This window comes from Hyperolius riggenbachi, chromosome 10 (genome assembly GCF_040937935.1).
Source record: "Hyperolius riggenbachi isolate aHypRig1 chromosome 10, aHypRig1.pri, whole genome shotgun sequence".
In the NCBI taxonomy this organism is placed as follows: Eukaryota; Metazoa; Chordata; class Amphibia; order Anura; family Hyperoliidae; genus Hyperolius; species Hyperolius riggenbachi.
This window is the reverse complement of record NC_090655.1, coordinates 78,573,188-78,598,693: the sequence shown is the minus strand read 5'-3', so window position 1 is coordinate 78,598,693 and position 25,506 is coordinate 78,573,188. Positions and strand designations below refer to the sequence as shown.

Sequence of the window (25,506 nt, the reverse complement as noted above, 5' to 3'; positions counted from 1 at the left end):
TCACCCATCAATCACCCCCTGTCACTGCCACCCATCAATCAGCCCCTAACCTGCCCCTTGCGGGCAATCTGATCACCCCCCCACACCAATAGATCGCCCGCAGATCCGACATCAGATCACCTCCCAAATCCATTGTTTACATCTATTCTCTCCTCTAAACACACACTAATTACCCATCAATCACCCATCAATCACCCCCTATCACCACCTGTCACTTTTACCTATCAGATCAGACCCTAATCTGCCCCTTGCGGGCACCCAATCACCCGCCCACACGCTCAGATTGCCCTCAGACCCCCCCTTATCAATTCACCAGTGCATTCATTACATCTGTTCTTCCCTGTAATAACCCACTGATCACCTGTCAATCACCTGCCAATCACCTATCACCCATCAATCACCCCCTGTCACCCCCTGTCACTGCCACCCATCAATCAGCCCCTAACCTGCCCCTTGCGGGCAATCTGATCACCCACCCACACCATTAGATCGCCCGCAAACCCGCCGTCAGATTACCTCCCAAATGTATTGTTTACATCTGTTATCTTCTCTAAACACCCACTAATTACCCATCAATCACCCCCTATCACTGTTACCTATCAGATCAGACCCTAATCTGCCCCTTGCGGGCACCCAATCACCCGCCTACACGCTCAGATTACCCTCAGACCCCCCCTTATCAATTCGCCAGGGCATTATTTACATCTATCCTTCCCTGTAATAACCCACTGATCACCTGTCAATCACCTGCCAATCACCTATCACCCATCAATCACCCCCTGTCACCCCCTGTCACTGCCACCCAACAATCAGCCCCTAACCTGCCCCTTGCGGGCAATCTGATTACCCACCCACACCAATAGATCGCCCGCAGATGCGACATCAGATCACCACCCAAGCGCAGCGTTTACTCTCCTCTAAACACCCACTAATTACCCATCAATCACCCATAAATCACCCCCTATCACCACCTGTCACTGTTACCCATCAGATCAGACCCTAATCTGCCCCTTGCGGGCACCCAATCACCCGCCTACTCGCTCAGATTACCCTCAGACCCCCCCTTATCAATTCGCCAGTGCAATATTTACATCTGTTCTCCCCTGTAATAACCCACTGATTACCTGTCAATCACCTATCAATCACCCATCAATCACCCCCTGTCACTGCCACCCATCAATCACCCCCTGTCACTGCCACCCATCAATCACCCGCTGTCACTGCCACCCATCAATCAGCCCCTAACCTGCCCCTTGCGGGCAATCTGATCACCCACCCACACCAATAGATCGCTCGCAGATCCGACGTCCGATCACCTCCCAAGTGCAGTGTTTACATCTGTTCTCTACCCTAAACACCCACTAATTACCCATCAATCACCCCCTGTCACTGCTACCTATCAGATTAGACCCCTATCTGCCCCTAGGGCACTCAATCACCCGCCCACACCCTCAGAATGCCCTCAGACCCCAGCCCTGATCACCTCGCCAGTGCATTGCTTGCATCTATTCCCCCCTCTAATCACACCTTGAGACACCCATCAATCACCTCCTGTCACCCCCTAGCACACCTACCCATCAGATCAGGCCCTAATTTGCCCCGTGTGGGCTCCTGATCACTCGGCCAAACCCTCAGATCCCCCTCAGACCCCCTTCCGATCACCTCCCCAGTGCATTGATTGCATCTATTTTCCCCTCTAACCACCCCCTGAGACACCCATCAATCACCTCCTGTCACCCCCCTAGCACTCCTATCCATCAGATCAGGCCCAATACAACCTGTCATCTAAAAGGCCACCCTGCTTATGACCGGTTCCACAAAATTCGCCCCCTCATAGACCACCTGTCATCAAAATTTGCAGATGCTTATACCCCTGAACAGTCATTTTGAGACATTTGGTTTCCAGACTACTCACGGTTTTGGGCCCGTAAAATGCCAGGGCGGTATAGGAACCCCACAAGTGACCCCATTTTAGAAAAAAAGACACCCCAAGGTATTCTGTTAGGTGTATGACGAGTTCATAGAAGATTTTATTTTTTGTCAAAAGTTAGCGGAAATTGATTTTTATTGGTTTTTTTCCACAAAGTGTCACTTTCCGCTAACTTTTGACAAAAAATAAAATCTTCTATGAACTCACCATACTCCTAACAGAATACCTTGGGGTGTCTTCTTTCTAAAATGGGGTCACTTGTGGGGTTCCTATACTGCCCTGGCATTTTAGGGGCCCTAAACCGCGAGGAGTAGTCTAGAAAACAAATGCCTCAAAATGACCTGTGAATAGGACGTTGGGCCCCTTAGCGCACCTAGGCTGCAAAAAGTGTCACACATGTGGTACCGCCGTACTCAGGAAAAGTAGTATAATGTGTTTTGGGGTGTATTTTTACACATACCCATGCTGGGTGGGAGAAATTTCTATGTAAATGGACAATTGTGTGTAAAAAAATCAAACAATTGTCATTTACAGAGATATTTCTCCCACTTAGCATGGGTATGTGTAAAAATACACCCCAAAACGCATTATACTACTTCTCCTGAGTACGGCGGTACCACATGTGTGGCACTTTTTTACACCCTAAGTACGCTAAGGGGCCCAAAGTCCAATGAGTACCTTTACTATTTCACAGGTCATTTTGCGACATTTGGTTTCAAGACTACTCCTCACGGTTTAGGGCCCCTAAAATGCCAGGGCAGTATAGGAACCCCACAAATGACCACATTCTAGAAAGAAGACACCCCAAGGTATTCCGTACGGAGTATGGTGAGTTCATAGAAGATTTTATTTTTTGTCACAAGTTAGCGGAAAAAGACACTTTGTGAAAAAAAACTATTAAAATCAATTTCCGCTAACTTGTGACAAAAAAATAAAAACTTCTATGAACTCACCATACTCCTAACGGAATACCTTGGGGTGTCTTCTTTCTAAAATGGGGTCATTAGTGGGGTTCCTATACTGCCCTGGCATTTTAGGGGCCCTAAACCGCGAGGAGTAGTCTTGAAACAAAAATGACCTGTGAAATCCTAAAGGTACTCATTGGACTTTGGGCCCCTTAGTGCAGTTAGGGTGCAAAAAAGTGCCACACATGTGGTATCGCCGTACTCGGGAGAAGTAGTATAATGTGTTTTGGGGTGTATTTTTACACATACCCATGCTGGGTGGGAGAAATACCTCTGTAAATGACAATCTTTTGATTTTTTTACACACAATTGTCCATTTACAGAGGTATTTCTCCCACCCAGCATGGGTATGTGTAAAAATACACCCCAAAACACATTGTACTACTTCTCCCGAGTATGGCGATGCCACATGTGTGGCACTTTTTTGCACCCTAACTGCGCTAAAGGGCCCAAAGTCCAATGAGTACCTTTAGGATTTTACAGGTCATTTTGAGAAATTTCGTTTCAAGACTACTCCTCACGGTTTAGGGCCCCTAAAATGCCAGGGCAGTATAGGAACCCCACAAATGACCCCATTTTAGAAAGAAGACACCCCAAGGTATTCCGTTAGTAGTATGGCGAGTTCATAGAAGATTTTATTTTTTGTCACAAGTTAGCGGAAATTGATTTTAATTGTGTTTTTTCACAAAGTGTCATTTTCCGCTAACTTTTGACAAAAAATAAAATCTTCTATGAACTCACCATACTCCTAACGGAATACCTTGGGGTGTCTTCTTTCTAAAATAGGGTCATTTGTGGGGTTCCTATACTGCCCTGGCATTTTAGGGGCCCTAAACCGTGAGGAGTAGTCTTGAAACGAAATTTCTCAAAATGACCTGTGAAATCCTAAAGGTACTCATTGGACTTTGGACCCTTTAGCGCAGTTAGGGTGCAAAAAAGTGCCACACATGTGGTATCGCCGTACTCAGGAGAAGTAGTATAATGTGTTTTGTGGTGTATTTTTACACATACCCATGCTGAGTGGGAGAAAGATCTCTGTAAATGGACAATTGTGTGTAAAAAAAATTAACAAATTGTCATTTACAGAGATATTTCTCCCACCCAGCATGGGTATGTGTAAAAATACACCCCAAAACACATTATACTACTTCTCCTGAGTACGGCAATACCACATGTGTGGCACTTTTTTGCAGCCTAACTGCGCTAAGGGGTCCAAAGTCCAATGAGCACCTTTAGGCTTTACAGGGGTGCTTACAATTTAGCACCCCCCAAAATGTCAGGACAGTAAAAACACCCCACAAATGACCCATTTTGGAAAGTAGACCCTTCAAGGTATTCAGAGAGGGGCATGGTGAGTCCGTGGCAGATTTCATTTTTTTTTGTCGCAAGTTAGAAGAAATGGAAACTTTTTTTTTTTTTCTCACAAAGTGTCATTTTCCGCTTACTTGTGACAAAAAATAATATCTTCTATGAACTCACTATGCCTCTCAGTGAATACTTTGGGATGTCTTCTTTCCAAAATGGGGTCATTTGGGGGGTATTTATACTATCCTGGAATTCTAGCCCCTCATGAAACATGACAGGGGGTCAGAAAAGTCAGAGATGCTTGAAAATGGGAAAATTCACTTTTTGCACCATAGTTTGTAAACGCTATAACTTTTACCCAAACCAATAAATATACACTGAATGGGTTTTTTTTTATCAAAAACATGTTTGTCCACATTTTTCGCGCTGCATGTATACAGAAATTTTACTTTATTTGAAAAATGTCAGCACAGAAAGTTAAAAAAATCATTTTTTTGCCAAAATTCATGTCTTTTTTGATGAATATAATAAAAAGTAAAAATCGCAGGAGCAATCAAATAGCATCAAAAGAAAGCTTTATTAGTGACAAGAAAAGGAGCCAAAATTCATTTACGTGGTAGGTTGTATGAGCGAGCAATAAACCGTGAAAGCTGCAGTGGTCTGAATGGAAAAAAAGTGGCCGGTCCTTAAGGGGTAGAAAGCCCTAGGTCCTCAAGTGGTTAACATGATGTGCCCTCAGTATAGGAGCTATAGGTGCTGCAGAATATAGGTAGCCAGGTACATGTGGTGCCCTCAGTATAGGTAGTGAGCTATTGGTGCTGCAGTATATAGGTAGCCAAGTACAGGATGTGCCCTCAGTATAGGTAGCGAGCTATAGGTGCTGCAGTATATAGGTAGCCAAGTACAGATGGTGTCCTCAGTCTAGGTAGCGAGCTATAGGTGCTGCAGTATACAGGTAGCCAGGTACAGGTGATGCCCCTCAGTATAGGTAGTGAGCTATAGGTGCTGCAGTATATAGGTAGCCAGGTACAGGTGGTGCCCTCAGTATAGGTAGTGAGCTATAGGTGCTGCAGTATATAGGTAGCCAGGTACAGGAGGTGCCCTCAGTATAGGTAGCGAGCTAGAAGTGCTGCAGTATATAGGTAGCCAGATACAGGTGTTGGCCTTAGTTATAGGTAGTGAGCTATAGGTGCTGCAGTATATAGGTAGCCAAGTACAGGTGGTGCCCCCCTCCCCCAGATAGGTAGTGAGCTATAGGTGTAGCAGTATATAAATAGCCAGGTACAGGTGGTGCCCTCAGTATAGGTAGTGAGCTATAGGTGCTGCAGTGTATAGATAGGTAGCCAGGTACAGGTGGTGCCCTCAGTATAGGTAGTGAGCTATAGGTGCTGCAGTGTATAGATAGGTAGCCAGGTACAGGTGGTGCCCTCAGAATAGGTAGTGAGCTATAGGTGCTGCAGTGTATAGATAGGTAGCCAGGTACAGGTGGTGCCCTCAGTATTAGGTAGTGAGCTATAGGTGCTGCAGTGTATAGATAGGTAGCCAGGTACAGGTGGTGCCCTCAGTATAGGTAGTGAGCTATAGGTGCTGCAGTGTATAGATAGGTAGCCAGGTACAGGTGGTGCCCTCAGTATTAGGTAGTGAGCTATAGGTGCTGCAGTGTATAGATAGGTAGCCAGGTACAGGTGTTGCCGTCAGTACAGGTGGTGAGCTATAAGTGCCCCATATAGGTAGCCAGGTACAAGTGGGTGCCCTCAGTAAAGGTAGAGAACTATGGGTGCTGCAGACAGTATAATAGCCAGATACAGGTGGTGCCCAGTCCAGTATGGTCCAGTATAGGCAGAGTGACTTGCTTGTAACCCCGTTCTAAGGGGTACTCCTCTCGTTGTGCTCTTTTCCTCACGCCTCCTCGCCGCATCCTATGCCCTGGTTATTTCAGGCAGCACCTCTGACGTCATTAGACCATGGAAACAGGACGCCAGTGGCGGTAACCGGAGGAGAGGAGTCCACGGAGGAACGGGGTTGCGTAAGTTTCACTGTGGACCCCCGGGGCCACACACAGCAGGTCAGCGGCCACCAGCAACAGGGAGAGGCCCCCCTGTACAGTGAGGCCCAAACTCGGGGGAGTGCCTCGCTTGAACGCTGGCGGCGCCCCTGCCACAATTAATCTTAAATAGGCTAGAATAAAGGAGGGGCCAAAAAGATGTGAACCTATCAAACAGCACAAACTCATAATAATACTTTGCACCATGAAATTTACATACACTAGTTTGTTTTTTTTTTCCCTCAGACTGCAATAAAAGCACTACTAATGGTCTGGTGGTGATATCTTTCTCCTCATCACTGTCCAATCAGAGTGGAGAGGAGGGACTTTGCCTAGGCTGTGTTGCTTCACTACAGAAAGGAGAATAGTGTGGGCAGTAGTCTGATTATATTCATAACGTGGTTGGGTTTTGAAACTAAAACTTGCCAACATCATGTGGCTGAAAATCTTTTTCACCTACTGTGTATTTTGTATTGCATATACTGTATGTTTCAACTGTGTATTTTAGGTACACCTGAACTGAGAGGTATATGGGGGCCACCATATTTATTTCATTTTAAACAATACCAGTTGCCTGGCTATCCTGCTGATGTTTTTCTCACATCTGAAACAAGCATGTGGCTACTAATCCAGTCAGACTACAGTCAGCGCACCTAATCGATGGAGACTTTCATACTTTGACGTTTCGGCACGAGGAGACGGAAGTGAGGTTTTCACCGTATCCCGTACGCAGGTCCAAAGCAACTTTACCACGCGGCCTCTGCGTCGACTTGTGGCGATCTGCGTCGGCCCGGAAGTCATGTTTGTCTATGGGAACGCGTGAATTTGAACACAATTACCGGTGCACATGCGAGGAAGCGTATTTTTACAATATGCTTCTGTGCACTTCCGCATACTCCGAAGCAGGAAATGACCACAAGCGCGCGTCACTTCCTGTTTGGCTGGTGGCCAGACGGAACACCGCATACTAACGCTGTGTTCTCTGAAGGCCTGTTTCCGGCGGTGCGGCAGAAGCGACGCATCGCTGAAGGTGGCCACACACGATACAATAAAATGATCCGATTTTACGGCAATTCGATAAAAACGATCGGATCTCCCGAAAAATCGAAAGCTTTTTTTTTTTTTATTTTCATTCGACTGAAAAATCCGATCGGATTTCCTGTTTTCTTCGATTTTTATCGATCCGGAATGCCAGATATTTTTCTTAAATCTTTCTAACGATTGTATGGTGTGTGTTAGATTGTCAATTTATTAATATACACACCTTAGCAATTTTGTCAGTTTCCAATCATTTTTATCATAATTGGGGACAAATTTAACGTGTGTGTGTGTGTGTGGTACATTGGTCATATTTTTGAAATGTTACAATAAGTCAGAAAAATTGATTGCAATTCATAAATTAAACAAATATTTAAAAAATTGTATGGTGTGTGGCCACCTTTATGCTGGTTTACAGTGTGAAACTAGCCTCAGAGTATTATAAACAGAGGCTCAGCAGGACAGCCAGGCAATCTGCATTGTTTAACAGGTAATAAATATGTCAGCTTCCATATTCTTCACAGTTCGGATGTGCTGTAAGTGTCGACTGGGATTTCTGGTTTAAAACTAAGATTACTCATAAAAAAGCAGAACAATTAACCTAAAAGTACTTTAATGTAGCCTCCATCTCGATAATCTCCTTGGCTTTTATCGAATTATTATGGTATAGAACAAGATTCTATTTAAACTCTGCAGCTCTGGGCTCTCTAACATCCATTGAATGTGTAACGTATCTGCTACTGCTCAATTACACTGAAACGCCCAGATATTCCTGATTACAATTCACCTGCAATTTCAGCTTTTATTGCTACCTGGTGCTAAATATAATGTTCCAGCAAGGTTAATGGAACGATTGACCTTCCTAAGCATGCTCTGATGGTTATCTCCTATTGTTATGTTTAAGCTGTGGGCGTTCTGATACATCGTTATTTCTCGGTCTTAGGGGAGTCCCTACACACAGAAACTGGGTTCGGAAATCTCGTTTCGCTCCAGGAAAGGGGAATCAGAAGCTGATTGTGCTGTATAATGACGGCGCCGAGGTTTGGGATACCAAAGAGGTAACTGCATCTTATTCCACTGTGTGCGGGGATAATGGTTATGGCTGAGAGTAGCCAGGTAAAGGCTTCTTAAAGGGCAACCCCAGATACCACTTACTTATCCTACCTACTAAAATGCAAGTGTCCCTGCGTCCTGTCCCTGTGTCAGTGCTTCTGTGCTACTGCGCATGTCCTGCAATGACAGCCGTTAGGACAGGACGCAGGGTGGGCCAGGCGGGCGGGTGCGCTCGCTGATAGACCTAGAGCTTGTTTGTAAACAGGCTAAGGTCACTAGTAAGAAATAATCTATTGAAACAGACTCTCCAGTTATAGTGAAAAAAATAAAATAAAACCATATATAAAAGCTGGCATCCAAGCCTGTATCTTATTCAGACTGGCTCCTGTTTCATCCGAGCAAGGCTTCTGTGGCCACCAGAGAAGGGAAATAGGGATGTTTGAAATAGATAGCACTCTCGCCTTGCAGCGCTGGGTCCCTGGTTCGAATCCCAGCCAGGGCACTATCTGCATGGAGTTGGTATGTTCTCCCCGTGTCTGTGTGGGCTTCTTTCGGGCACTCTGGTTTTCTCCCACATCCCAAAAAGTAGTGAATGGGAGCAGCAGTGCAGTTTTGATCGCATTGCCATCTGCATTTCACAGTGTGAACAAGGCCTTACTTGTTACAAAGGCCACACACAATTCTTTCTAGTGTTTTTATTTTTAATTTTTTACTCTTAATAAAGCTTTGTGTGTGTTGTTTCCCCCCCCCCCTCCCCCCCCATTAGATTCAGATGGTGAGCAGCCTTCGCACTGGCAGGAATGTGAACTATCGTGTGCTGGATGTGGACTGGTGCTCATCAGACAAGGTCATCTTAGCCTGTGATGATGGCTGCATTAGAGTACTGGAGATGTCCATGAAATATTCCTGCTTTAGAATGGACGAACAGGAGCTGATAGGTAAGCTGATGCTATAGCGGTTCCAATGTCTTTAAGACTGCGTGACGTGACGCGTTCGTTAGGTAGTTAAAGTCCATATCCATGTTTTGTTTTTTTTCTACCTAACCCCTCCCTCTTCCACTCCCATCTTGCCTAACATTGTGCCCCCAAACACTTAAAGTGTACCAGAGACAAATCAATCTATACTTTTTTTTTTTATACATACCTGGGGATTCCTCCAGCCCCCTCTGCACGGATCACTCCCACGCCGTCTTACTACGCCTCCTGCTTCTCCTGGTAGAAGCCCGATAAGTTTGTCCATTCGGGGCCAGTTGACGCATACACGGTGCGGCTGTGCCTGCCCCCCGTCTTACTCCCATGGCTGGGATCGTTCTGTGCCTGTGTGGTGGCGCTCCCAGGCTCACGGGGCTTCTACCAGGAGAAGGAGGAGGCATAGGAAGTTGGCCTTGGAGCAATCTGTGCGGCGGGGGCTGGAGGAAGCCCCAGGTATGTATAAAAAAAACTTTGATTGATTTGTCCCTGGTTCCCTTTAGTAAGGAACTCTATTGAAGTGTTGAACTTCATCCCAATCAGTAGCTGATACCCCCTTTCCCACGAGAAATCTTTTCTTTTTCTCAAACAGATCAGGGAACTCTGTATAGCTGATATTGTGTTTGAAACCCCTCCCACAGTGTGATGTCAGGACCATGGTCCTGACCGTTTGCCATCTGTGATCTGACAGAGGCGCTTGGCAGCTGCACTGACCAGTACTAGTTATTGCTCCCATTATCGCCTGATGAAGCAGGTTTGATCCTGCGAAACACTTTGCATTGTGGAGTGTATAAATAAATGTCATTGTTGACTATTAAATCAACTACTTACTGAGGATGGAAGTCCACCACTACCTCCTTTTTTTAAACAGTTTTTAATTGTGTTATCCTGCTATTGGCCCCTCTGTTCCATCCTTGCTACATTCCCGAGTGCACCCTTGGTGGAGGGGTGTTACCCTTTGTCTGCTATCTACAGAGAGCGACTTCTCAGTGGGGTCAGGTCCTAATGCTCCCCACTCGCCCATAAAGTGGTTCTCTTTGAGGTAACCCACACTTGTGAGTATAACCGCACACATTTTGTCTTTCTCCATAACCTGGTTATACTACACTAGTAGACCCAGCCCGTCTAAAAATGGGCTCTAGGTCTACGGCCGCCGCCAGTGCGCATATGCTGCGCATGCAACCGACGCAGGCCCGCACCCGCCCACCTCGCTCGTCCAGCTCCCTGGTCCCAGCTATCAGTTACTGCGCACATGCGCAGTAACAAAAATTCTAGGACACGGACAAAACTGCTGGACGGAGCGACACTTAGCTTTTATTAGGTAGGATACTACACTATATTAGGCTCTCATTGTCCCTTTCTGTTTTCCTCCTACCAGCATACTTGTTGCATTCTAGGAAATAACCGCTTATTCCAACTGCCAAGCAAGCAGTATCTCCCTTAGCAGAATGTTGATTTACTGAGAGTTCTATGCACAGACCTCTCCTGACTAAAGATGTCACCATGTGATAAATTCAGAAGGTAAATCAGGGAGAGAAAAGATGTTACAATGGGCAAACACTGACTAAATAATCTAGAAATGAATATTGTAAAAAATGCAATTGTATTCATTATTTTCACTACAGTTCCTCTTTAAGCTCAACCTCCAATGGGACAGTGCTGGAGGATTAGCGCTGTCCCAACAGTACCTCTCTCTTGTAAGAAGCTGTGTAGAGCGTTTGGGTAGAAGCAGGGGTGAGCATGGGGTGCCTGGCACCTGGGTGCAAGATTTTCTCTGGCGCCTATGGGAGTGGTTAAATTAACCGCGCCCAACCACATAACCACACCCATGTCCTGCCTAATCACACCCACACCTTCTACCTCTTTACGCATGCATGTGATACCCCATTCCTACCCCTCTTCCATGGGCTTGCTCCTGGCTGGCTTTGGCTGCCTGCGAGTCTGCTAGTCTCTGGACTGACTCAGGCTGAGAGGCTCTGCGAGTGCGATGCAGTCACACATGCGTATTTATGGCTGCCTGCGGCCACCCTACTCTCGCTCGCTCTCGTCGGCTCCTCCCCCCCGCCAAGCCCAAGCGTGAGGTGGGCTGCCTGTATCTTTCCCGTTGCGCCGCGCAGCCTGCCAGTGTTGCCAACCTTTCACGTTATTTTTTACTGACAAATACCTAAAAAATTACTGACAAAAGATTATTTTTACTGACAAAATTTCCCCACTGAATGCACATAAGAGACTGCTTTTCACCAGCAAATGCACATAAAGAGACTGCTTTTCACCAGCAAATGCACATAATGAGACTGCTTTTCACCAGCAAATGCACATAATGAGACAGCTTTTCACCAGCAAATGCACATAATAAGACAGCTTTTCACCAGCAAATGCACATAATAAGACAGCTTTTCACCAGCAAATGCACATAATGACAAACAGCCAGTGTCCCCAGGATATGTAGCCAGGGGGTCTATGTGCCCAGGATATGTAGCCAGGGGGTCTATGTGCCCAGGATATGTAGCCAGGGGGTCTATGTGCCCAGGATATGTAGCCAGGGGGTGATATGTGCCCGGGATATGTAGCCAGGGGGTATATGTGCCCGGGATATGTAGCCAGGGGGTGATATGTGCCCGGGATATGTAGCCAGGGGGTGATATGTGCCCGGGATATGTAGCCAGGGGGTGATATGTGCCCAGAATATGTAGCCAGGGGGTAATATGTGCCCAGGATATATATAGCCAGGGGGTATATGTGACCAGTATATGTAGCCAGGGTGTATAGGGTCCTCGTTTAGGTAGAGAGTGAGAGGAGCGCACCCAACCCTCCCCTCCCGCCGCTCCCCCCTCACCTTGAAGCAGCTTCAGACCTCAATCAGCAGGCGACCCGACCAGTGAGAAGGCGCCGGAGTCCGGACGCACCCGCTCTATATGCGGAAGTGATGTCACTTCCGCATATCAGTGCGGCGTGATAGGTCCTAGCGCCGCCCGCCTGATCGAGGTCTGACGCGGCGGCGCCGGCGGCTAGAGAGACGGAGGGAGCGAGCGAGCGCCGGCGGCCACAGGGGGAGAGCAGCGGCCGGGCGGCGCCTCTCAGAGGCAGGCGCCTGGGTGCCTTGCACCCGCAGCACCCGCCCAGGCTCGGCCCTGGGTAGAAGGCTCTTCTATAACTCTACGATCTGGGGCAGATCCCTCTGATGCTTTATCACTCAAATTCAGCCACTCTTCCCACTGCTATTCAGGATGGTGCAGCAGGTGTAAGGGCCCATTCACATCTGAAACCGCAGCGGGAGTGATTTTCCCACGATTAACACGGAAAAATCACTGGACACTGCGGCGGTTGTCTAGCGATCGCGATTAGCATGCTTTGCACGCTAATCACGATCGCTAATCGTGGAACGCTAATCGCCGGCAAACCACTGCATGCAGCGCGTCTGCGGTTATCGCTAACCGCAAACGCAGAAGTAAGAACACTGCCGATGGCTACAATGTGTAGCGGTTTTTACAAAACCGCTAGCGGTTTGCTCTGAGCGGGAATCGCGTGATTCCCGCTCAGGTGTGAATGGGCCTTAAGAGATGATCTACCCTCTAACTGGCACAAAAAAGGAGGGGTGATAACTGGGAACACCACGCCCCCTCCTAGGGAGTGACTGTGGAATGCCAGTGCTCTTTGTGACACTGACTGAGACTTGGCTAAATGGATACCGAGGTTTGAGACCTATGGAAGCTTTTTTTACTTCCTTTTAAACAATACCAGTTGCCTGGCAGTCCTGTTGATCTTTCTAGTCAGTAGGTTCTAAATTACACACCTGAAACAAGCATCCAGCTAATCTTGTCAGATTGATCATAGACATCCAATCTGCATGCTTGTTCAGGGTCTATGGCTAAAAGTATTAGAGGCAGAGGATGAGCAGGACAGCCAGTCAATGTATTTATTTCCTTTGAAATAATGTACATCAATTTCGGCTTCTATGCGTCCCAAACGTCTTGCACGCGGCCTATGGGACGCGTTGCGAGACTCAGTACCGCGCACTTTCTCCTACAAGACAAGCAGGAAGTGCGCGGTAGTGAGTCTTGCAACGCATCCCATAGGCCGCGTGCAAGACGTTTGGGACGCATAGAAGCCAACAGAATTCTGGGTTAGAAACCCCGTCTCCCATACACACAGCTGAGGCGATAAAGCCGTATTTGAATCACAAGTTCGAGTAGGTAACTACTCATGAGCCCTTCACTAGCCTCCAAAACCGCTGCTCCTGTGGGCCGCACTGGCCCACTTTCGTGATCTCTGAATCAGAGAGCCAGCAGGAACACCCCTAGTGGCTGTTTTGACCAGGGAATCGCTCTCCCGCATGTTTACCTCGGAGATCGTGACAAATGTCGCTAATTTTGGGGGGCCATAGCGTGGCGGTTGGGGGCAGAGAGCAGTGGTGTGGGGGGCACAGAGGCATGTTCTCTGCCTTATGACATCCCTCTGTTTACCTTCTGCCTCCCCGTCATCACTTGAACATTGCTGGTATACATAGATAAACTGTGTTGGAGGAGTGGGGCTCCCCTTGGCAGCAGTGTGGGAAAGAGTGGATAAAAATATGCATCAGAAATCTTCATCATGTCATTCATATTTGACTACTTTCTTGCCTTGAAGCCTGATTTGTATCCGCACTATGCACAGAACAGGTGTAATGCCCAGAACTTTAAGTCTGTTTAGTCCTCTCTGTCTAATATGTTAGAGAGAAGCAGTCATTTGTGCAACAGTGATTCCTGATCATTTTTAGCTGTACTAAAAGTAGCCATAAAAACTAAATAGAGCAAGGAACAAGATCTACTTTAACTGAAAAGAACAGGATTCCAAAGTACCAGCACAGTCTCCTGACATGTATTTAAAAGCTGTACCTAAAAATCCTGCTCTTCTATAGCAACTAGAATGTGCTGTAAAGGAACACAAAGAAAATATAGTAGGCAGAGCTGGATTTACCATGAGGCACTGTAGGCACGTGCCTATAGGCGCCTGATGTTGGAAAGATGGCTCCCCTCCAAGTGCCTCCCTCCTGCCTTACATATGCAGAGCCCCGAGCAGAGTGTAAATGAGAGGTTACACACCTGGCTCTCTGCATTCCACTGACTAGATCTTCCTTCAGTCGGGGGCACCTCTAGCTACCGAATACTTGGGGGCACCTCTAGCTATCCCTGCCACAAAGCGATTTAGACCCCCCAAATCCCGGGGCAAACATCCACGACCAACTTGGTCCAATGTTGGACCAGCTTTTAGGTATGAAAAGTGGGCTAGAGAGGAGAGCGGTGGGCATCAGGACAGGTGAAAAATTTATGCAAATATATTCTGCATGAACTCGGAAATATTTGCATCTCATTGATCACCCCCAGTAGCTACCTATGACGGACAAGTGAACTATGGGAGAAGTTACAGCTGGGCCAGCTAATACACTTATTGGTTCATGGAGGGGGAAGTCTAGGGTGCCAGGAAATCTGTGCCTATAGGCTCCTGTGATGTAAACCCGAGCCCGATAGTAGGACACCATGTTCAAGTGTTTGTAGAATCCCTGCGCACCGAAACGTCCCGGGGAAGTGAATACCAGGGGAGAAGGGCAGTGTACATGATTTTCACGTCTAACATCCATATCTGCCCACAGGTTTCTGTTTACCATAATTTTTTATTAGATTTTGTCCCATTGGAATTTCACCCATGTTTCACCATATTTATTATTCTTCATTGAAAAGGGAAAAAAAAAACTCTTCTCTATAATAAGGCCTTGAACTGTCATGCGTGAAATAACTGTTCTGTTTTATGTGTTCGCAGATCCTGTGTGGTGTCCATACATGTTACTCCCAAGAGCCTCTCTGGTCCTGAAAGCCTTCCTGCTTCACCAGCCCTGGGGGGAGAAGCACTCCTTGGACATTACAGATGTGTAAGGCTTTTTACCTCAGATGCTTGTCTATCAGGTCTGAGAATGAGTCTCTGCATCGAGCAAACACAAACTGTCTGGGCCTGATTTACCCATCCATGATTCAATCTTGGATGGGCAATTTTAAAGGACAACTGAAGGGGGAGGCTGCCATATTTATTTCCTTTTAAAGTGAACCACAGACGAAGCACCATCATGTATTTTACCATATATATCAGTTGGAACATTAGAGAAAACACCTACCCTGCTTTCCATTTCATCCTCACTGCTAAAAGTGTCTGTTATCAGCTGTGATAAAAATCCCCAACTGAGCATTCAGTCTGGCTTTGCCGGGAATGATTATAGCTGAGTCATTATAGCAGAGCCACAAGGGGGCAGGCTTGGGCTTGAAAAGACACCAGAGAAGACAGACTCAGCTATAATCTTTCTGTAGCAAAGCTAGACTGAATGCTCAGTCGGGGATTCTTATCAGAGGTGATAACAGTCAGATTAAACAGAGAACAATTTATAAGGTAGAATACATGAGGGTGCTTCGTCTCTGGTTCTCTTTAAGCAATGCCAGTTGCCTGACAGCCCTGTTGATGATCTACTGTATTTGGCTGCAGTAGTGTCTGAATAACACCAGAAACAAGCATGCAGCTAATCTTGTCAGATCTGACAATAATGTCATAAACACCTGATTTGCTGCATGCTTGTTCAGGGTCTATGGCTAAAAATATTAGAGGTAGAGGATCAGCAGGATAGCCAGGCAACTGGTATTGCTTAAAAGGAAATAAATATGGCAGCCTCCATATCCCACTCCTTTTAGTTGTCCTCTAAGTATTCTTATGTTGGAATAATGTTTTCTGCTTATGTCTGTTGCTTTGGGCATTGTGTGTCCTTGAGTTTTTGAGTCGGGCTTAAAGAGGCTTTGCAATGGAAGCTGAATAATTGATATAATTGATATTGTTTAATTGCAGCAACTATCCGGAGCATGAAGATCTAACAAGCCTGATCCAGCAGCAGATAAACGCTTTAACCAAGTGAGTGTCAGATCTTCAGAGAGAGAGAGAGAGAGAGAGAGAGAGTGTGAGTGTGAGTGTGAGTGTGAGTGTGAGTGTGAGTGTGAGTGTGAGTGTGAGTGTGAGTGTGAGTGTGAGTGTGAGTGTGAGTGTGAGTGTGAGTGTGAGTGTGAGTGTGAGTGTGAGTGTGAGTGTGTGTGTGTGTGTGTGTGTGTGTGTGTGTGTGTGTGTGTGTGTGTGTGTGTGTGTGTGTGTGTGTGTGTGTGTGTGTGTGTGTGTGTTGCGCTGTTACTCCTCTTCGCTGGGGACACAAATGTGCTTCTCTGACCATCTGTGCCCTTTCAGCCTGCTGTAAAATGGTACATGGAAAAGCTGAAAATAACGGTTATGTTAACCTTTAACAGCAGCTGAAGTGCCTGTCTTGTAGTGTTCTGATTTGTCCCGACAGTCGCGGACATTTGGCAGAGAAGCCATGTATGCATGTTTTTTTTCTTTAGATTACAGTTCTGTGTTTCTCTGCTGTTGAAGAGACACTTAAGCCAGAAAAAAAAATGAGTGTTGCTTACCTGGGGCTTCTACCAGCCCCCTGCAGCAGTCCTGTGCCCTGGGCACAGGACTGCTGCAGGGGGCTGATAGAAGCCCAGGGTGAGTAAAACTCATTTTTTTTTTCTGGCTTAAAAGATAAATTCCACTTGTCGAAAAATGAAATCCTATTCGTTCAGATTTACAAATTGCAGAGGTTAGTAGAATGTAAATTTGCTTGCTTTGTTTTTATGCCCATATAAAACACAGCCATTAGACATTATTTTATGTAGAAGAAGTATCCTGATTTCCTGCCAGTCTATGGATTGGTGGCTTTGCAGCTAATTGCTCATGCATGCAGGAATATGGGATTGTAATAAATCCGTACTCCAAACCTAGTACTGTTGCTGTAGTAGCTAAGATGAGCAATTTTATTTCCTGTCACACCTGTCAACACTAGAAATTCTTAGCTGGTTGCAAATGAAATAAAAAAAAATTTAATGGCCTTTTAATTTACAAAATAAGGTTTCTGAGTTTATGGCCATTTTGTAATGAAAGTGGAATTTCCCTTTAGGGCTGGTTCACACGTATTCTTGGCGGCGTTTACCGCATTCAAGTGCATGGGAGCGTTTGCGCAATCAACCGCATCTTTTCCGTCGGCCCTAGAAGCCGTATGCAGCGTCGCCTCGCCACCGCATCTTCATGTCCCCTTGCGGGGATGAGAACCGCTAAACGCAATGAGAAGCTGATGATCGCCGTACCGCCAGATCGCCGTACCGCCACCCCCCCCCCCCCCCCCCCCCCCGAACGAGACGTCTCAGGACGACGCAGCTTCAAGCTGTCGTCCGTGTGAACCAGTCCTTAAGTATGGTTATTGCGTCATCTACTTGGAATGATTTCACTTTGCAGCCATCACATATCCAGCAACACCGGTATTTCCACAGGAAGTTATCCGCAAATACATCCGAGAAAATCACAGAGCAATGCAGCGCCGTGCGTCGCCATGGTCACCTGCATTGCCCACACCACGGGCATGGTCTGATTCAAATTGGATGAAAATCTGTGCTGCTAAGTGCATTCCTGACCGACAATGCAACCAATTTCAGGCCAAAATTGGTTGCATATATTGGTCAGACATGCTGCAAGATTTTGGGCTGTCGTGATCGGTCGAGTGCACGGCAGTAGCAGCGAGCGATATCGAGACGAATGACAACATCACCAGCGCTGTTCCCCTAATCTATAAATGTGCATGTATGTGTGCATTTATATATTACCTGTCCTGTGTCGCAGTGTCTGTCTGTCTTCTGAATCCTCCGCTCTTCCGTTGGCCCTATACACGCTGCCAACGCGTGTGACGTACTGCTAGTCCTTCCGTTCTGCTGAGCGAAGCGGTCCTGGAAATTAGGGCCTGCAGCATTTTTTTTATTTTTTTTTTTGTCCGTTCAGTAGAACAGACCACGGAACCGTACGTCCAGATCCGCTAGCACAAACTAATGTGAACCGGTACTCATGGCCAGCAGGCTGGATGCTGAACTGCTCCACAAGTGCGCAGGTCAGCCGTCTGTCTGCCTTAGAATTAAAAGTGTATATAGAATGGTGGACAATGACTGAATTTGAAAAGCCACCAGGTACACAATCATCTGATTAATCAAACCTTGATGGAGAAAGGCTGTTCAATATACATTAAAATGTATTCAGCATGAACAGTGACCAATCAAATCCTGGCTAGGCATACAGAATTTGCATAATGATACATCCAGTGGGAATTATTTGCATCTCGTTGAACGGGATTGAAAGGACTTCTTCCGATTGCCAGGGTACAAAACCTTTTACCACTTTCATAAATCAACAAAACAAAAATAGCTTGAACTCCTTTTTCTGATATATTTTTCTTTTTTTATTATTAAATCAGTTGCCCCCTCTCTGCAATATTAAGGCTGCCTTTTAAAGAAGAATTAGAAATGTTATTATTTATTAAAATGTTTATGTAGGAAGCACAATGCATTACAGAGAGTTAAGGAGTCTTCATTTATGTTTGCAGTGATGTGAAAAACCTTCTCCTGGATTCGGAATTCACTCTAACACAGCGGTGTCAGCTGGTGGCCAGGTATGGTGACCGCTTCATGTATCTGATTATACCTGGGCCCTTCCTTCTGGTACCTGAAAGTAAAGGAATAATGAAGATTACTTCTCTGTCCATGTCATGCTGCAGTCAGCCAGTTATTTTATTTCTGATAAAACCTTCCCTGCCTTTTCATCATTTCTAGTGCTTCCCATTGTTCATGTCAGCAAATGCAGCTGTTAAATATAAATGTCAAAATGGACAAATATTTGTGGATGTCATTTAGTCACCTGTAGCATGTTATTTTTAAAGCAACCTTGAGTAGTAGCAAAATATAAGAGTTAGATAATATGCTCACCAATCATAATTTAGGTTGATTTACAGCTGAATGTCAAGATGATTGATCAGACCAGAAGGAACATTTTGATTAATTGGGACTGTTAGTGGCAGTGGATTGATGACCTATAGCAGTGATGGCTAACCTTGGCACTCCAGCTGTGGTGGAACTACAAGTCCCATGAGGCATGGCAAATACTCTGACAGCTCTAAGCATAACTCGGGGAGGCAGATGCATGATGGGATTTGTAGTATTGTCACAGCTGGAGTGCCAAGGTTAGCCATCACTGACCTATAGCATTGCACTGCAGTGCTGCAGTTTGATAGATATTTAATAGATGTAAAGGACAATTGATCAATCCACAGATAATAAAAATGTGTTGTTTTTTTTTTGTTCCTCCCTCCCCCCGCTAGCCAATCGGCGTGATTGGCTGTGATAGGCTTCGGCCTACGACAGCGGATCACTTCCCTGCCTACAGAGGGGACAGCCGTGTCACACAGCCGAACGGCGATCGTGATCCCCTGCAATGCCCGCTCCCAGCCATTCATGCAGATACGCGTGGAATGGTCCTGGGGCTGCCGATTGGCGTGAAGCGGTCGTCAAGAAGTTAAAATCACAATTTTAACTTCCGGGGGGGGGGGGGGGGGGGGGGGGGGGGAGGATGCAGGGGGTATGGGGAGGGGGGCACAGGCCAAGGCGGTGTGGCAGCAACAAAATGGCAATTCCCAAACAATTTCATGCTGAAAAACTTGACTTGAATTTCCTATTGGGCTCCTTGACAAAGATGCATTGATATTGGTCAAAGCTGCACACTTCCATTATTAAGAATATACTATGAAAACGTTGGTAATCATTAGTAAAACATTTGATACTTCCAAGTAGTGAAACACACATTCTACAACCAACAAGCTCACTACTTGCATTATGTGAGCGAAGTGCGTGCTACGCCACCTGTATAAAAACAGGTACATTTGCCATGTGCACGCAATCTTTGCCAAATAGTAAAAATCTATATTATCTTTCAGCTTCAGTCTACAGCTGCTTTAACTTTTGTAGGAAACCGTGGTGGCAGTATAGGCAGGGCCAGGTTTACATCACTGGAGCCTATAGGCACAGATGTCCTGGCGCTCTAGACTTTGCCCTTCGAGAACCCACAAACTCCTGCCAAACCTTTCAGCAAATGTGCTGGCTGGCCCAGCTGTCACTTCTCCCTTCCTTCCCTTTCCCATTATAGCTGCAGGTGCCACTTAGCATTAGGTAGCCAGAGGTTCCCTCAGTATTAGGTAGCCTGAGTCTAGGGCTTAGTGTAATATAGCCTAAATCCTCCTTTCTCTACCTACTTTGCTGAAATGATACTTTCATTCCACAAAATCCTATATATCCCTACTAGAGATGATTAGTGAAATGCCATTTTTTCCCCAGTTTGCATGCAAGTTTTTTTTTTTTTCGTTTTTTTTATGCAAATCATATGTAGTTTGATATTGGGCCAGTTAAATACACTTCTTGCTGATTTGGGTTGGCCCAATTCAAAGCCGCATACGATTTGCATGAAATGTGCATGCAAGCTGGAAAAATGATTGGCCCTGGTTTGTGGTATATCCTCCATTTCCCACTCTTTATGTATCAGCCTCTAAGGGCTCATACACACATCAGACCATAGTATTTGGAAAATGAAAGATCACAGACCAATTTTATCCCCTTCTATGTAGTATGAGAGCCATACCTTCACAGTCTATTCTATGGAGCTGAACTCCCCATCAGACAGAGATCTTTGCAAGATGCTGCACACAAAGATGCTGTAGACATTCAAAAGATGAGTATCTGCAAAATGAAATGCATTCATAGTCTATGAGATCTTCAGATAATTATACCCACCTTGTTTAACTGACATTCATCTGCGGATCAGACAATCATCTGCAGATCTGAAAATCCATCCTGGTGGATCTGATCTGCAGATGAATGTCTGTAAAACAAGGTGTGTATGATGATCTGCAGATCTCCTAGATTATGAATGCAATTTGCAGAAACGGATCTTTGGCAGGAACAGATCTTTTGCAGATACTGATCTTTCGTGTCTGTACAGCATCTGTGTGTGCAGCATCTTGCAAAGATTTTTTTCTGATGGGGAGTTTAGCTCCATAGAAAAGACTGTGAAGGTATGGCTCTCATACTACATGAAGGGTGGTAAGATTGGTCTGTGATCTTTCATTTTCCAAAGACTATAGTCTGATGTGTGTATAAGCATTAAGGCTTGTCGTTCTGATCTGTCTCCTCCACAGGTTATACGGGGATCAGTCTGAGCTTGATTTCTGGACTGTGGCTTCTCACTACCTGCAAGTCTTCCAGAATGATTGCACTGCCACGAGCCTCCCTGCTGAGCCGCTGGACATCTGCAATGACCTGTTGTGTGAGAATGCTTACTTCCAGGTAACCCCTTCTATCTGCACAGCACATTTACATCTAGAATAAACTCTTTAGTAATGCTGCAGAAAGTCAGCGCAGACAGTGGGCTGATTTATCATCTTTAGTTCTAAGGAGAAAAAAATTGAGAATTTACCAAAAATAACCAGTGTGAGAGGTGAGACCGATGGAAGCTGACATATGTATTTCCTTTTAGACCATACCAGTTGCCTGACAGTGCTGCTGATCTTTCTGTCAGAAGAGTCTAAATCAAACACCTGAAACAAGCATGCAGCTAATCTTGTCATAGACCCTGAATAAGCATGCAGATCAGATTTCTATGGTTTAAAGGGACCCTTAGCAGATGTAAAAATGGCAAATCTGAACTTACCTGGGGCTTCCTCCAGCCCCCTGTAGCTCATGAGGTACCTCTGGGCCAGGCAAGACGGACCACAGAGGGGGGACCCAGAGGACACAGGGACCTCGCGGGCTACGGGAGGCTGGAGGAAGATCCAGGTAAGTCCACATTTGCCTCTACTTTTTAAAAGGACCCTGAACAGAGTCAGAGGATCAGCAGGACAGCCAGGCAATGTGCATTATTTAAAGTGAACCTAAAAGTGAATCAAATAATAAAAGTTTCACTTACCTGGGGCTTCTACCAGCCCACTGCAGCCTCTTTGTCCCCGCGCTGGTACTCCTTGATCCTCTAGTCTTCCGCCACTACAGAAAGGAGTGGGCTGGTAGACGCCCCAGGTAAGTGACACTTTTTTTTAATTCAGTTTAGGTTCACTTTTAAAAGGAAATAAAAATGTTGGCCTCCATATCCCTTTCACCTCTGGTTCCCTCTAACTGATGAAACATGGTATGCGCTGAAAGCTCATTCTGCAAATGCATAACACAGGACAGGAGAAGCTGACAGTAGGACAGTGCTGTGTCAGTAACATACAGCAATATATACTGTTTTGAACCAAAGGTGACCCAGCGCTCCTCTGCAAAATTAATATTTATTTGTAATCCATTAAAACTTTTCATAATCTCTAAGGGCTTGTTTCCACTGTTGCGACGCGATTTCGGCCGCATTCCGACGCTTGTAAAAACGCATGCGGATGTGTTTCCACATGCGTTTTTACCCGCGATTTCGCCTGCGATTTCGCATGGCAGGGTGCCATGCGAAATTAACCATGACACTGCCAGGGCTAAATAAAATTGAAAAAGGTGCGAAATCGCACGCGAAATCGCGGGTAAAAACGCATGTAACAAACGCATGCGTTTTTACTATTAAATACATTAGCGGCGATTCGCACGGATTCCCAACGCAGGCGAAATCGTTGGCTCTTTTGTGCGTTTTTTTCACGCTGGAAAAAACGCACCTCAACAACGCTACAGTGGAAACAGGCCCATCCACTTGCATTACATGTGCGGATCTGCATGCGTTGGACGCATGCAGATTCGCGATAGTGGGAACGAGCCCTTAAAGAAAACTTGTAACTAAAAAAAGTTCCCCTGGGGGTACTCGCCTGGGTGGGGGATGTCTCTGGATCCTATTAAGGCTTCCCCCGTCCGCCTCCTGTGTTCCACGGTGGTCTCGCTGTGCCCCTCCGAACGGTGGCCATGTAAATATTTACACTCCAAATAAATCATGAGGCGGCACACCACTGGCTGCAAATATGCTTGTATTAAGAAACAGAAGCACTGCTTCTGTTTCTTAATACAAGCATATTTGCAGCCAGTGGTGTGCCGCCTCATGATTTATTTGGAGTGTTACTAGGAGACCGTGTGAGCAATCCGGTCGAGGCTCGGCACCGGCAAACTCCAGGATACAAAATACCTGGCACTGCTACCGTGGAATTGTACAGTTTGGACATGTAAATATTTACCTTCCCGGCTCCAGCGCAGGCGCAGTATCAGCTCTCCGCTCAAAGATAGGCGGAAATAGCCTATTGCTGTTGGGCCGCTCTACTGCACAGGCGCAAGTCTCCTGAACCTGCGTAGTAGAGAGGACCCGACAGAGATCGGCTATTTCCGCCTATCTCCGTGCTGAGTGCCGCAACAGCGCCACCCGCTGGAGCCAGCGCTGGATTGCCTGCAGCTACAGGGGAGGGGGAAGCCTCATTGGGACCCGAGGCTTCCCCCACCCGAGGTGACTACCCCCCAGGGGAAATATTTTTTTTTTGTTAGTCTCTTTAAAAAAAAAAAAAAAAAAGCTTCGTTCACATTAGGCAGCGCAAATGGCCATTTATTTTTAAATCAAATTAAACCCAGTTGGGTGTGGGTGAGAGATTGACAGGCTTATTGGTAGTGGTGGGGGCATGTCTATTGATTTTTGTACATATGTCTGCTGATCAAAATCAAGTGTTGACCGTCCTCCTGTGATTTCCAATTACCGTGGGTAGATAATTGAATCTTTGCTCGTGCATACGAACATTGGGAAGTGTATGCTGAGCTTCTGTTGTCGGTCTATAAATATCTCCTCTTCCTTGCAGAAATTCCAGCTGGACAGGATCTGTCTGCAGGAGGTGAAGCGCTCCAGCTATGAGCACACCAGGAAATGCGCAGATCAGCTGTTACTCCTCGGACAGGTGGGTGCAGCTCACATTCTAGTACAGCTGGCCGTACACAGGTTGATTTTTACCGTTGATATCCAGCCGATTCTAATCATCTGCTAGTAATTCATGCCCTGCATGCCAGCCGATGTATCGATTGTAGGCTGAAATCAGTTGATCATACTGGACGGGGGATATTAATTTATGGCAGATTGACAAGCTATAGCGTTGCACTGCTTCGAACACTGAAATGTTGTGGTTAGATATTAACATAAATAAAAAAATGACATGCTGAAATGTTCAGTGTGTGGAGGAAATTGATCAGATAGATCCCCCCCCCCCCCCCCCCCCGATCTGACCATCGACCAGTGTATGGCCAGCTTATCTCTGGCTCTGAATATTTCCACTTTATAAATCATACTGCAGGATATAGTGAAACTTGATGAGAATTTTCACGCAAACTGTATTTATTTTGGGGTGGAGGAAGGATGGATTTATGAACTTTAGACTTCCATATTATATTTCTGCTATTTACATCCAGCAGTGTGGAATTTCTCCAGCAGCCTAACTCCAGGTAAGTGTCTATTAGCATTGTTTCACACCTGCAGCAGACAATATCACTGCAATGCAATGATATTCCTGTGGGAGTTTCCAGATCGAGGGCAGTGCGGCGGGTTCTGATGTAGTAACATACAGCATGCCGTGTATTGAGTAATGCGACTGCGTTTTCAGTGGCAGTGAGGCACACTTTCATTGTACTGTATGGTCCCGCCACAGCGGTAATGCGCCGTGCGTCTTTTCAGCTATGTTGCATTGCGATGTTATCGCAACAGACTCTGTGTGGAGAACAGTCAAAGAATTTCCTCATATAAAAAGTACTGTTGCTTCATAAAGAAATGATAAGTTCACTAAAACCATTGCATCCATGCAAAAGCAACCTTAAAGGTAGCATCAAGCAAAGTTTCCTGCCCCATAATATACTTACCGGGGGCTTCCTACAGCCCCTTGAAGCTGACATGTCCCACGCAGCATCTCCGCTCGCAACCTCCAGCCCGCTGTCCCCGCCAGTGCAGAGGCTGACCTCGAGGTCATCCTTACTGCGCCTGCATGAAACTGTGCACGCAGTACGCTGTGGACAATGTGGACTTGATTGAGAGTGGTGCAGGCGCAGTAGAGGAGGTCAGCCTCTGCACACGGAATGTACCCGGGGCTGGCGGCTGCGAGCGGAGATGCTGCGTGGGACATGTTTGCTTCAAGGGGCAGAAGGAAGCCCCCGGTATCATGGGGCAGGAACATTTGCTTGATGCATCCTTTAAAGAGAACTTAAAAGTGTACCCGAGATCAAAAATTAGTCTGTATTTATACTTGCCTGTGGCTTCCTCCAGCCCCATGAGTTTTGTATACAACACAGAAGAAAAAGAGAGGCCTTGCACATC

At 46.1% G+C, this 25,506-nt stretch overlaps 1 protein-coding gene and 1 long non-coding RNA gene across 4 annotated transcripts in view; one reads left to right on the top strand and one right to left on the bottom strand.

Moving 5' to 3' along the window:
* Positions 1-25,506, top strand: part of WDR11 (WD repeat domain 11) — a 158,566-nt gene that overhangs the window by 104,166 nt on the left and 28,894 nt on the right. Inside the window, exons 18-24 of the mRNA XM_068258016.1 lie at positions 8,226-8,340; positions 9,102-9,273; positions 15,100-15,208; positions 16,165-16,227; positions 18,770-18,835; positions 21,407-21,554; positions 24,011-24,106. Coding sequence (XP_068114117.1) covers positions 8,226-8,340; positions 9,102-9,273; positions 15,100-15,208; positions 16,165-16,227; positions 18,770-18,835; positions 21,407-21,554; positions 24,011-24,106 — 769 coding nt within the window. The remainder of the gene's footprint in view (positions 1-8,225; positions 8,341-9,101; positions 9,274-15,099; positions 15,209-16,164; positions 16,228-18,769; positions 18,836-21,406; positions 21,555-24,010; positions 24,107-25,506) is intronic.
* The window catches only part of LOC137536049 (uncharacterized), a 490,360-nt gene continuing 483,524 nt past the window's right edge, over positions 18,671-25,506 (bottom strand). For all 3 annotated transcript variants that reach the window (XR_011024508.1, XR_011024507.1, XR_011024509.1), the window contains one exon: positions 18,671-18,888. This is a non-coding gene — a long non-coding RNA (uncharacterized lncRNA). The remainder of the gene's footprint in view (positions 18,889-25,506) is intronic.